This window comes from Octopus sinensis, linkage group LG19, assembly GCF_006345805.1.
Source record: "Octopus sinensis linkage group LG19, ASM634580v1, whole genome shotgun sequence".
Lineage (NCBI taxonomy): Eukaryota > Metazoa > Mollusca > Cephalopoda > Octopoda > Octopodidae > Octopus > Octopus sinensis.
This window is the reverse complement of record NC_043015.1, coordinates 50,293,515-50,306,014: the sequence shown is the minus strand read 5'-3', so window position 1 is coordinate 50,306,014 and position 12,500 is coordinate 50,293,515. Positions and strand designations below refer to the sequence as shown.

Below are 12,500 nucleotides of genomic sequence, written 5' to 3'. Positions count from 1 at the left end.
AAAAAACAAACAAATAAGTACTTGTATCTATCTGTTTCACTAAACACTTCAAAGTATTGCCCCAGCATGGCTGCAGCCCAATGACTGGAACAAGGAAAAGATGAAACATAAGATATCTGAGAAATTTTCCACTGAAAATATCTACCTTAAACTTGGCAGTTCTTTCTTACTCATATGGCCTACATACACACACACACACACACACAAACAAACAAATAAACAAACACACACACACACAAACACACATACACTCACACACACACACTCACAAACACACTCAAACAAACACACACATACACACAAACAAACACATGCACTCACATACACACTCACAAACACACAAACAAACACACATACACTCACACAAACAAACACACATACACTCACACACACACTTACACACACACTCACAAACAAACACATACACACACAGACACACACACACACACACTCACAAACACACAAACACACATACACACACAAACAAACACACATACACTCACACACACCTAAACACACACACAAACAAACACACAAACAACCAAACACACATACACACACACACACACACACACACACACACACAGACACACAAACAAACACGCACAAACAAAAACACACACACTTAAAGAAAAAAAGTTGCATACAAAATCCTTCGTCTTTATTTTCTAATTCCTCCTTTTTATTTTTATTTCTTGATAAAAGACACTTGCTGCCTTAAAATCTCATTGACAACAAATTACAAATCTGCCATTATAAACAGTATTAATTGCTAATTAATTAGTATACTTAAGGATTAACTATATCAACTTCCAAGTGTCCTCGTGTGAACTCTAAACCATTGCTGTCTGCTTCCAGAGATATGTCGTGACAAAACTGTCAATTGTTTTAGTCTTATCTTAATCTCCCTTCTCGAGTCAAGAGTGCTAAGTTACTTGTCTGAAGTAACTTAATCCCCCATGGGTTTTCTTCATCTCTACAACAAGCAGAAACATATGTAAAGCAAGGTGTAAATATATATTGCAAAGATATGAATTCTTTTGTTTCCAAAATGTTTATTATTAGCTACTTATAATATACCCTGGTGGCTAGGTTTTGTAAGGGCGATACTCTATTTACTAGTATACAAGTTGAATTTTTTTAGACTAAAGTTTACAGCTAGCTACATGTTATGTGCCCTAGTTGCTGGGTTTTGTAAGGGAAACACTCTATTTTCTGGTATGCAAGTTGAATTTTTTTAGACTAAAATTAACAGCCAAATAAAGGGTAGGTTGACCTATACACCAAAACGATTTTGAAGGACCAAAAATTCCCTGTGAAGTGCAGCAGGATTTGGGAAGTTAGGGACAATGTTTTAAAAGTTTTTATTATATGTTGCACTATATTCTATGTTGACTTGTATGCCAGAAAATACAGTAATCACTTCTAGATCAAACATAATGAGATTAGAAGATCGTAGAGCAATGAAGATGTACAGAATATACATATTTAATATTTTTCTTCTTCTTACTTATTACAAAGATCTTAAAATTTCTAGTCATTGGTGATCATGGTACAGCACCATTTCATTCTTATTTGAAACTGTCAGCATGACATAAGACAAATAAAATAAATCAAATTAACTCTTTACTGTGTATTAGCTGAACATGTGCCATCAATAATGACGGCTAATTGTAGTATTTTATATATAAATAAGGTACATAATAATCACACATACAAACATTCACATACTTCCCTTGTACATGCACACACATACACACATATACTCACACAGAGTTGAAACACTGGTTTTTTTTCACCCATTCCTTCCTTATTCATCTATCAACCCTTCCTTTTTCCCATTGTTATTATCTTCCCTCATGCCCTCTCAGTCAGGGCTATTACTCTCACTACTTCTCCTTCACTGAATTAATATTTTCTATCCTCCTCCTATGCTCATTATTATATTAGGAAATAAACAATAGTGCCTATCACTCCTTACATGGTCTATGCTTGGTGGGAAAGAAGGAGGAAGGTATTGTTAAACCATAGGCCTGGCCTGAATGCTTGTAACAGATAGGAGTCTGCTCAAGGCACCCAAGGACCAGGTAGTGGTGTTAGACTGGATGACAGACTAAGGTTACTACCACCCAAAAATGGAAAATGTTCCTCACAAACTGTTTTAGTTTCACACAGTTTCTTTCTACCAACTCTTTGATCAACCACCAGGATAAAGTAGAAAATACTTGCCTAAGATATCACATAGTAGGATTGAACCTGAAGCAATCTACTTGTGAAGCAAGCTTCTGAACCACTCAGCCATGCCTGCTCTACGTTGAATTCCCTATATAAATATCTCAGTTATTTGTTGTACATCTCCAACTTGAACAACAACCAGTTTTATTTTCATATAGAAAAAGTTAACTGTTTTACCAATTACAGACATCTATTGCAATGTTGTGTTATAAGTGGGATGTCATACTTATTTGTTTGGTTGATTGGGTTGTAGCAGAAACTAGATCTTGTGGGCTGGATAGGGACAATTGTTTCTTTAAAAAAAAAAAACTATTCATGATGTAGGCCAAAAGCAAATGGAAAAGAGGTCAATATACGTTATAATAATTTCATTAACAATAAAGAATGGAAAGAATATGAGGTGTTAACAAAAGTTGTGTGCGGAGATATGTGGGAAAAAATTCATCTGTACAAATATATAATAGAGTTTTTAAATGAGAATAGAGAAATTGTCGAATCATTCAAATGATTGCATACAATTCTTGAAAAGAAAAAGACCAATTTTTGATAAGAAGCTCAGAATGTATTGAAAAAGTGAAGGAGAAACAAGTCACATTTTTTAATATATGGATTCATAAGCTTAGACAAGTTCATATGTTCTCAGTCTTGTTTCCTCTCTTCATCTGTCTGTCATTTTCTTTCCTCTTTATCTATCCGTCTATTCTCTTCATCTATTTGTCTTTAGTCTTCAACTATCTGCCATGTATTCATCTATCTATCATTCACCTTCAACTCTCTGTCAGTTTTGTCTTCATCTATCTATCTTTTGTCTTCATCTATCTGCCATTTATCTTCATCTTCTTGTCTTTTCACTTCATCTATCAGTCTATTCTTTTCATCTGTCTTTTCTCTTCATCTATCTGCCATGTCTTCATCTATCTATCATTCGTCTTCAACTCTGTCTTTTATCTTCAACTCTCTGTCAGTTTTGTCTTCATCAATCAATCTTTTGTCTTCATCTATCTGCCATTAATCTTCATCTACTTGTCTTTTGTCTTCACTTATCTGCCTTCTGCATTAATTAGACATATAAACGAATCCATGTACTGAACTTCAGTTTCCTTTCTGTTTTCTCTAGGAATGTTGATTGGAGGTGGGGTAGCCATTTACCCCCATGGCTGGGACAGTCTTGAAATCCAGCAAGCCTGTGGCAACACGTCTGATTCATACCATTTAGGTAAGTTCTTGCCCTTATTTCTCATTCTTATTTCTACACCCAATCATTCAATCACTATCAACTATTACCTCACAGTGTCTATCTACCCTATGTGAAAGGCCTCTCTGGAAAGATACAAAAGATATGCGGCCCATATGACATCAGGACAGTATTCAAGAGTAATATAACACTTTGCAAATATCTCCTTCGAGTAAAACCACCAATAAAAGAGAATATGACCAAAAACTGCGTGTACTCCATCCCATGCAGCTGTGATAGGTTATACAAAGGCGAAACATGCCACCTTCTCAAAAAAAAAGATAAGGGTAGAGGAACATCGCAAAGCTGTGACACGAGGAGATATTGATAAATCAGGTATAACTGATCATGAATGGAAAAATGAAGACCATCTCCCCCTGTGGGATGAAGTTAAAATAATAGACAGAGAGCACCAATGGAAAATAGGAAAACTAAAAGAAGCAGCACATATGCTAGGACACAACAACCTCCTAAGCAGACCGAGTGCAGATATGAATAGCATATGGAAACCGGTATTAAGGAAGGATAGAAAAATATTAGATTTAAAAGCCTTAAAATTCACCCCATAATTGCCCACGAGCATATGGCATAGTGGTTAAGAGTGCAGGCTACTAACCCCAAGATTCCAAGTTCAATTCTAGGCAGCAACAACGGTGATATCATACCTTAGGAATGAGAACCCAGGTTCGAAATTTCCCCAAGACACCTGAAGAAGGCTGGAGGGTATATCAGCCGAAACGTTGTGTTAACAACAAACAAGATGAGGACAAATATCTGTCAAATTTAAATAATGTATATAAAAAATCCTCATCTCTTAAATATAGAACTGTATTACCTTTCTGTTACTCAGTATAGTTTACCTTACTGTTACTCAGTTTTAGTTCCATGTCATCACCATGGGTCAGATGAGATTCATTGAAGTAGATTTCAACAGCTGGATGCCCTTCCTGCAACTAACCCATACATGATTCCAAGCAAGGTAATATTACCCCTTAACCAGATATATTTTCACAGATGATTGCTGGAAATATTATACAAGCATCATGTAACCAGTACCTGTGTCAATGGCACATAAAAAGCACCGTTTGAGCATTGGGCCTCACGGAGGCAATGACAAATGACTGAGAGCTGTGACAATATGCTGTGCTTGAGCAGAAGACCCATCAGGCCAAGTGAAATGGTAGTCATGGCAGATACTGGTGTCATGCAATTGGCACCTGTGTTGCTGGTATGTAAAAAACACCTTTCAAGCATTGGGTCTCACAGAGGCAGTGACAAATAAACAAAACCTGTGGCAATATGCTATGCTTGTGAAGATGACCCATCAAGCCAAGTGAAATGGTTGTCATGAAATGATGATGATGATGATGATTATGGTGAAATGACACCGCTGGTATGGTGGTGACACTCATTTACAGCTATCACACAAGACAAGGAACAAGAACGCACATTACGCACATGTGTGTGTGTGTATAAAGTAAGCTGTGATGGTGGCAATGACAGCAGAAGTGATGCTGCTCATGACGGCAGTAACGATGACAGCAACAATGGCAATGACGATGGCAACAACAACAACGATGACCGCGATGAAATGATGGCGACAGTAATGATGACAGTGGTAACAACAACAATGACGGCAATGAAATGACGGCGACGACAACGACAACAACGACGATGACAGTGATGAAATGACGGCGACAACAACAACGGCGACAACGACTGCGACAACAGCAATGACAACGGCGACAACAACAACGACGACGGCGATGAAATGACGGCGACAACAACAACGACGGCAACAACAACGGCGACAACAACAACGACAACGGCGACAACAAGGACGATGACGACGATGAAATGATGGCGACAACAACGATGACGACAAAGGCACCATTGCTGATGCTACCGACACCAATAATTGCAACAGCGACACCAACCATCCAGGTGATAATCCACCAAACGAAATCTAAAGACTCGTCTCTCAGTACCAATGCAGTGATAACTCCCACTGTTCTATGATAAACTTCCGAGTTAATCTAGTTGAAAATAAGTACTACTTCCACTTTTTGGTTGACTGATTTGCGTTAAGCTAGACGGCCAGCTTTTATTATATGCTTCAATAAGCCAATACTAACATCTGAGTTGTTTTTGAAACTCTGAAATTTACTCGAGCATGGAAGAATGAATATAAAATATTTTGTAACATAGATTTTGTGTATTTTTTAATATGTCTATCTAATCTCTGAGTGTATATGTGTGTGGGTGTATATGTATGTGTGTGTATATGTATGTGTGTGCGTGTGTATACATGTGCATTTGCATGTGCATACATAGATAGAGAGGTAGGTAAGTAGGTAGGTAGGTAGGTTGGTAGGTAGGTAAGTAGGTAGGTAGGGGGTAGGTAGGTATGTAGGTAGGTAGGTAGGTAGGTAGGTAGGTTGGTAGGTAGGTAGGTTGGTAGGTAGGTTGGTAGGTAGGTAGGTTGGTAGGTAGGTAGGTTGGTAGGTAGGTAGGTAGGTAGGTATGTAGGTAGGTAGGTAGGTAGGTAGGCAGGCAGGTAGGTAGGTAGGTAGGTAGGTAGGTGGATGAATGGATAGATAGATAGATAGACAGACAGACATGTTAAATTTCAAGTTTGCTTCATAGATGTAACCACAAAAATTTTGGTCCATCCATTTATTTCAAATTCGTTTTTCCATGCTAGCATGGGTTGGACAAACATATCTTTGCAGTATCATTGAGGTACTGGATGCACCTCCTGTTGCTAACCTTTACCTGCTTTTCAAGTAAAGGATCTCTTATCCCACACAGCTTTGAAGATGCAAAGGGAGCAGAGGATTTGTTGACAGAAGTGATAAGAACATCATTGCTCAGAGGTTGCAACTTTCATAGAAACAAGCACAAATTTACACACACACACACACATGTACTAACATACAGACATCCATGGTTGGGAAGTTAAGAAGCTCACTTTGCAATCACAGGATTTCGGTTTCAATTCCACTGCACATCACCTTAGACATGTGTCGTCTTCTATCACCCAGCCTCATCAAGGCCTTGTGAATGAACTCGGTTGGTGGTAACCCATATTGGTTTGTTTACATCCCTATAACTTAGTAGTTTGGCAAAAGAGACTGATAAAATAAGTAAGTACCAGGTTTTAAGGGATTGCCCCAGCATGGTCGCAGTTCAATGACTGAAGCAATTAAAAGGTAAAAGATCCACCCACTCACAACATAGGCTTCTTTTAGTTTCCATCTATCGAATTCACTCTCACACTATAGTCAACCCTGGGCTATAATAGAAGACAATTGCTTGCCAAGGCGCAACACAGTGAAATTGAACCTAGGACCATGTGGTTGGGAAGCAAACTGCTTAACCACATAGACATACCTGCACTTATGTATGATTTTCCTTAAGCCCTTATCGTCCTAAGGGCCAGAGGAATCTATCAATTATAACTTGTCTGTTTTTATCGGACTTAGATATTGGTAGGTACAGGCACAACTGTGTTGATTCCCAACCATATGGTTCACGGTTCAATCCCACTGCATGGCACCTTGGGCAAATGTCTTCTACTATAGCTTTAGGCCAACCAAAGCCTTGTGAGTGGATTTCGTAGATGGAAACTGAAAGAAGCCTGTTGACACACATACACACATATATGTGTGTGTTTGTGTATGTCTTTGTATCTCTGTTTGTCCCCCATCACTGCTTGACAACCGATGTTGGTGTGTTTACGTCTCTGTAACTTAGCAAAAGAGATAAAAAATAAGTATCAAATATTAAAAAAAGACCTAATGATTGATTGATTGATTGATTCTAGTTTCAGCTTATGAGCTGTGGCCATGCTGGGGCACCGCCATTTGGTGTTGCTACTTGGTTTCACTTCACGAAAGCTTTCTAGCAACTGCCATTTGGTGCATGAGAGAGTTCGATGCAGCTGCCCTCATCTGCCCCTCCTGCCGTGAAGTTGGTTCATCTGGGACACCTGACAGGAAGAGATCCAGCTTCATTTTAAAGACATCTGCATCCACCCCATGCAGGTCTCTCAGGTTCTTCGGGAGGATATTGAAGAGCTGTGGGCCTCGGAAGCCCAGGCTATCACGGAATCTTGTCCTACATCTTGATGGCAAGTTTGGAGTCCTAGGCACCACACAGTGGCGCCCAGTTCTGGCATTTGCGTAACTCTCGATGCCAAAGTTCAGGACACGTCCCTCCAGGATCTTCCAGATGTATATTATGGCATATCTTTCCCGCCTACGCTCCAGGGAATATAGTTTTAATCTCTTGAGTCTTTCCCAGTAGCTTACATTCTGCATAGAGGCTATCTTCTTCGTGTAGCTACGTAGGATCGCCTCGAGCTCTGTGATCAACTTGACACTGGATGGTGACCATAACTGAGAGCAGTAGTCAAAGTGGCTTAGGTCAAGTGTCCTCCAGAGGACCATCATGGTTTCTTGTTCTCTTGTTCTAAAGGTTCTGAGGATCCATCCGGCCAGTCGTCTACATTTCATTGCCAATTTAGCAACATGTACACGAAAGGTCGCGTCATCACTCATGTAAATACCTAGGTCACGCACTGATTGTGCCTCTGGGATTGCTATTCCTCTGGGTCCAGTGTATTCATTGGGTATTGCATTTAGTTTTGCATGCTGATAGTATAGAGCTTGAAACTTTTCAGCATTGAACTGCATGCTATTCTTTTCAGCCCACTTGTATATTTTGTCCAGCTCACATTGCAGGTGTTTAGTGTCCTCAGGGTTCTGTATTGCCTGTGAAACTTTTGTATCATCTGCATAACTTGTGATCGTGGCTCTCTGCGTGGCTGAGGGCATGTCTGAGAGGGCCATTATGAACAGCATATATATATATATATATGTGTGTGTGTGTGTGTGCTGAGGTCCCTTTGGTCATGACTGACCATGGGATTGCACCTAGAAAGTTACCCTCCAATGCACAAGTCCAGGCAAGGCTGTTTATGGAAGACTTGCAGTCGCCCATGCATACCGGCCTCCCCTCTCCATGCCACCATTGTTATCCAAGAGAAAGGCAAACTCATTTCTACAGCTGAGTGAACTGGAGCAGTGTGAAATAAAGTGTCTTGCTCAAGAACACAACATGCAGCCCGGTCCGGGATTTGAACTCACAACCTCACGATCATAAGCTCGACACTCTAACCACTGAGCCATGCGCCTTCACATATATATATGTGTGTGTGTGTGTGTGTATATATATAGGAAGAATTCACGAAAAAACAAAAGACGAAGATAGGTGGTGTAGAAAACAAACAGATGTATTAGTATAATGCTCAGGAATTGAATATTCTTTAACATTTTGAGCCTACGCTCTTCCATAGAAAGAAACAAGGAGAGAAAAAAATGTGTGTAGTGGCTACCAATCTATCATGGCGACTATATATATATGCAAGTGTGCCACATAGTTTAAGTCTGTCAGTAGACAATAATTTGTTCTGTGATAAATAATATGCTTGGTCTACAATGGTAGACACTGGGTTTAAATGGGTTAATTTCTCTAAATACCAACAGAGAAAATAGATCTTAGGAACATTTATTATAGAGCAATGGTAATTTCCACAACATGTTGTTTGAGAATACAGATTAAATATAAAATTCAAACATGGACAATTCTAGATATTAATTCCCAACATCAAAGCGATGTTTACATGAATGCAATTTTTTGAAAACATACATTAATACGTCACTTAAGATAATTTATGTTGTAAAATGTTGCAGACAATGAAACGTAGACGTTTTCATGTTTTTATGTCTGTGGAATAATTTTGATTGTGGGCAAACAGATAAACGGCCATCATACAAAAGGAAGGCAGTTAAGCGTACATATACTTATTGATGGAAATTCTATAAATGGTTAGATTGGTTAGATCTGACCAAAGTAGAAGTTAACTGCTATCAAGAGAGAATGAAATACAAGCAAACTAACACCTGATGCATGGTGGTTGCATCAAAGAAGCTTGAGAGGCGGTTGGATGGAACCTACACTCGCCTCCTTATGAGAGCTCAAAATCTCTCGTGGAGGCGCCATCCAACCAAAATGCAAATATATGGGAAATTACCACCTGTGTCATCTCTTGTGAAAGGTAGGAGAGTCCAGTTTGCTGGACATTGTTGTAGAGCTGAAAAAGAAGTAATTTCTACTCTTCTCCTCTGGAAGCCATCTACTCGCAACACCAGAGGGCGCACACTCTCCTACCCTGATGTAATCTCCAGGGATACAGGCATCCAGCAACAGGACCTCCGTAATGCTATGATGGACCGTGAAGTCTGGCGTAACATAGTAAATTCCATTGTCTCGACCACGGTCGAACAATGATGATGATGATGGTGGTTGCCAGAATACAATGCCAGAAGCAGAGAGACAGACCTGCATGATGTTAAATAAATGAGGCAAGTGAAGAGAGGGCAGATGAGATTTTTCACGTTTCTTTGTAGATAAGGGGGAAAAATAAATAGTTTTCACAGACTACTGGGTTTTCATTGGTCAAAGCAACATGAGTGACCAGAGGGAAATATAACATCAGTGAAAATGATGTCATCACCATTTGGTTTAACATCCAGTTTTCTGTGCTTGTATGGGTCAGAAGGAATTTTGTTGAGACAGAGTTTCTTCAGCTGGATGCCCTTCAGTTTCCAGGCAAGGTGATAGCCCTCCATCATGCTATGTCGTAGCAAGGCGACAGTAACACACACACACACACATACACACACAAACTCTATTGTGGTACCCTTCAATCTTGCGCTTGTATCCCTCGTTCTATATAAGCCTTGCTCTGAAACCCTTCATTCTGTATCAGCCTTGCTGTGGTACCTTTCATTCCCTGCTGTGGTACTACACATCATAGAACTACATCATAGTACTACACATCATAGAACACTCTATCTTTATAAGCCTTGCTGTGGTACCCTTCATTCTATATAACTCTTGCTGTGGTATCTTTCCATATAACCCCTGCTGTGGTACTACACATCATAGAACACTCTATTGTGGCACCCTTCAATCTTTATAAGCCTTGCTGTGGTACTCTTCATTCTGTATCAGCCTTGCTGTGGTACCTTTCATTCCCTGCTGTGGTACTACACATCATAGAACACTCTATTGTGGCACCCTTCAATCTTTATAAGCCTTGCTGTGGTACTCTTCATTCTGTATCAGCCTTGCTGTGGTACCTTTAATTCCCTGCTGTGGTACTACACATCATAGAACACTCTATTGTGGCACCCTTCGATCTGTGGTACCTTTCATTCCATATAACCTTACTGTGACACTACCCATCATAGAACACTTGATTATGGTACCCCACATTCCACAGAATTCTAAGAATTGTACTTTGAAACCCACAGTTTCATGTCTGAGCTACCCTTCCTACACAATATATAACACTCTGTATTCCACCCAGCAACTATTTTGCTAGTTGCCAATGGAAACCTTTTAAGACATTCAAAACTTTCAGAAGAAAGTTTCCAATATGTCTCATATTTCTAACTACAAGATTACTTTTATCAGCAGACACATCACCAGAGTCAGTCATACTTATTTAAGCAACTCTGAAGTTAATTATTCCATTTCTTATCTAAGAATTACAATTGTTATACTCCATAGTGTGAAATAAATCAAATTATTCTTACATTTAATATTTCTAACTACAAACAAAATGATAAAATCGTTTTTGTGTTTATTCTTCATACAACATTTTGTGATCAATAATAGCATCATTGGTAATGATTATTCAATCGACCAATCAATGGTTTCACTTGCATTTCCAATGGCAACAGCAATAAAAAGGAAATCTCTGCAACTCACTACAGAAACAATATCAACAGGGGTCTTTGTTCTATAAGCGCCAATTTTGGATTGGGTTTTTTTTTCCTTTTTTCCCACTGGTGTTTACTTCCTTTGCCTGACAATACACACACATGTATATCATCATCATCATCACCATCATCATCACCATCATCATCATCATCGCCATCATCATCATTACCACTGCCACCATTGTCATCACTATCACCATCATCATCATCACCACCACCACCACCATCATAATTACCGTCATCACCACCACCACCATCATAATCACCATCATCACCACCACCATCACCATCACCTCATCACCATCACCACCACCATCACTACCACCATCACTACCATCATCACCACCACCATCACCACCATCATCATCATCATCACCACCACCATCATCATCACTGTCACCACCATCATTATCACCACCATCATCACCATCACCACCACCATCACTACCAGCACCATCACCACCACCACCATCACCATCACCATCACCACCATCATCTTCACCACCATCACTTCATCACCATTACTACCATCACCACCGTCATCATCACCATCACCACCCTTGTCACCACCACTGTCATCATCACCATCATCATCATTTCTTTGTTCCTGTTTGTTCCCTGCTGGTATAGGTTGAAAGAAACTTCCTGAGGCAGTGTTCTGTAGCCCCATGACCCTTCCTGGGGTCAGTGCTTACTTGGTTTTGAAACCCAATATCTGTATTCAATTAGTTTCTGCACAACAGCTGAGCCATGTTAAGGCAGAAAAACGCTCACATACATGTGCATGCACACACACACACACCCACACACCCACCCACCCACACACACACACCACACACACACACACACACACACACACACATAAAGTAACACATGATTAACAAGCAAATAGGAGTCTTGAACAATGCATATGCACACACATACACACACACGTACACACACATATACACCCACATACATGCACACACATACACACACACATACACAGATACACACACACATACACACACATGATTAACAAGCAAACAGGAGTTTTGACCAATACATGTACACACACATACACACACACACTAACACATACACACACACGTACACACATATATACATACATGCACACACACATACACAGATACACACACATGCATACACATACCCACTCATACACATACACACAAACA

The 12,500-nt window shown here is 39.7% G+C and overlaps 1 protein-coding gene across 1 annotated transcript in view; it reads left to right on the top strand.

Moving 5' to 3' along the window:
- Window positions 1-12,500, top strand: part of LOC115222367 (LHFPL tetraspan subfamily member 6 protein-like) — a 465,692-nt gene that overhangs the window by 441,798 nt on the left and 11,394 nt on the right. The window contains exon 2 of the mRNA XM_029792564.2: window positions 3,353-3,451. Within this exon, the coding sequence (XP_029648424.1) occupies window positions 3,353-3,451 (99 nt within the window). The remainder of the gene's footprint in view (window positions 1-3,352; window positions 3,452-12,500) is intronic.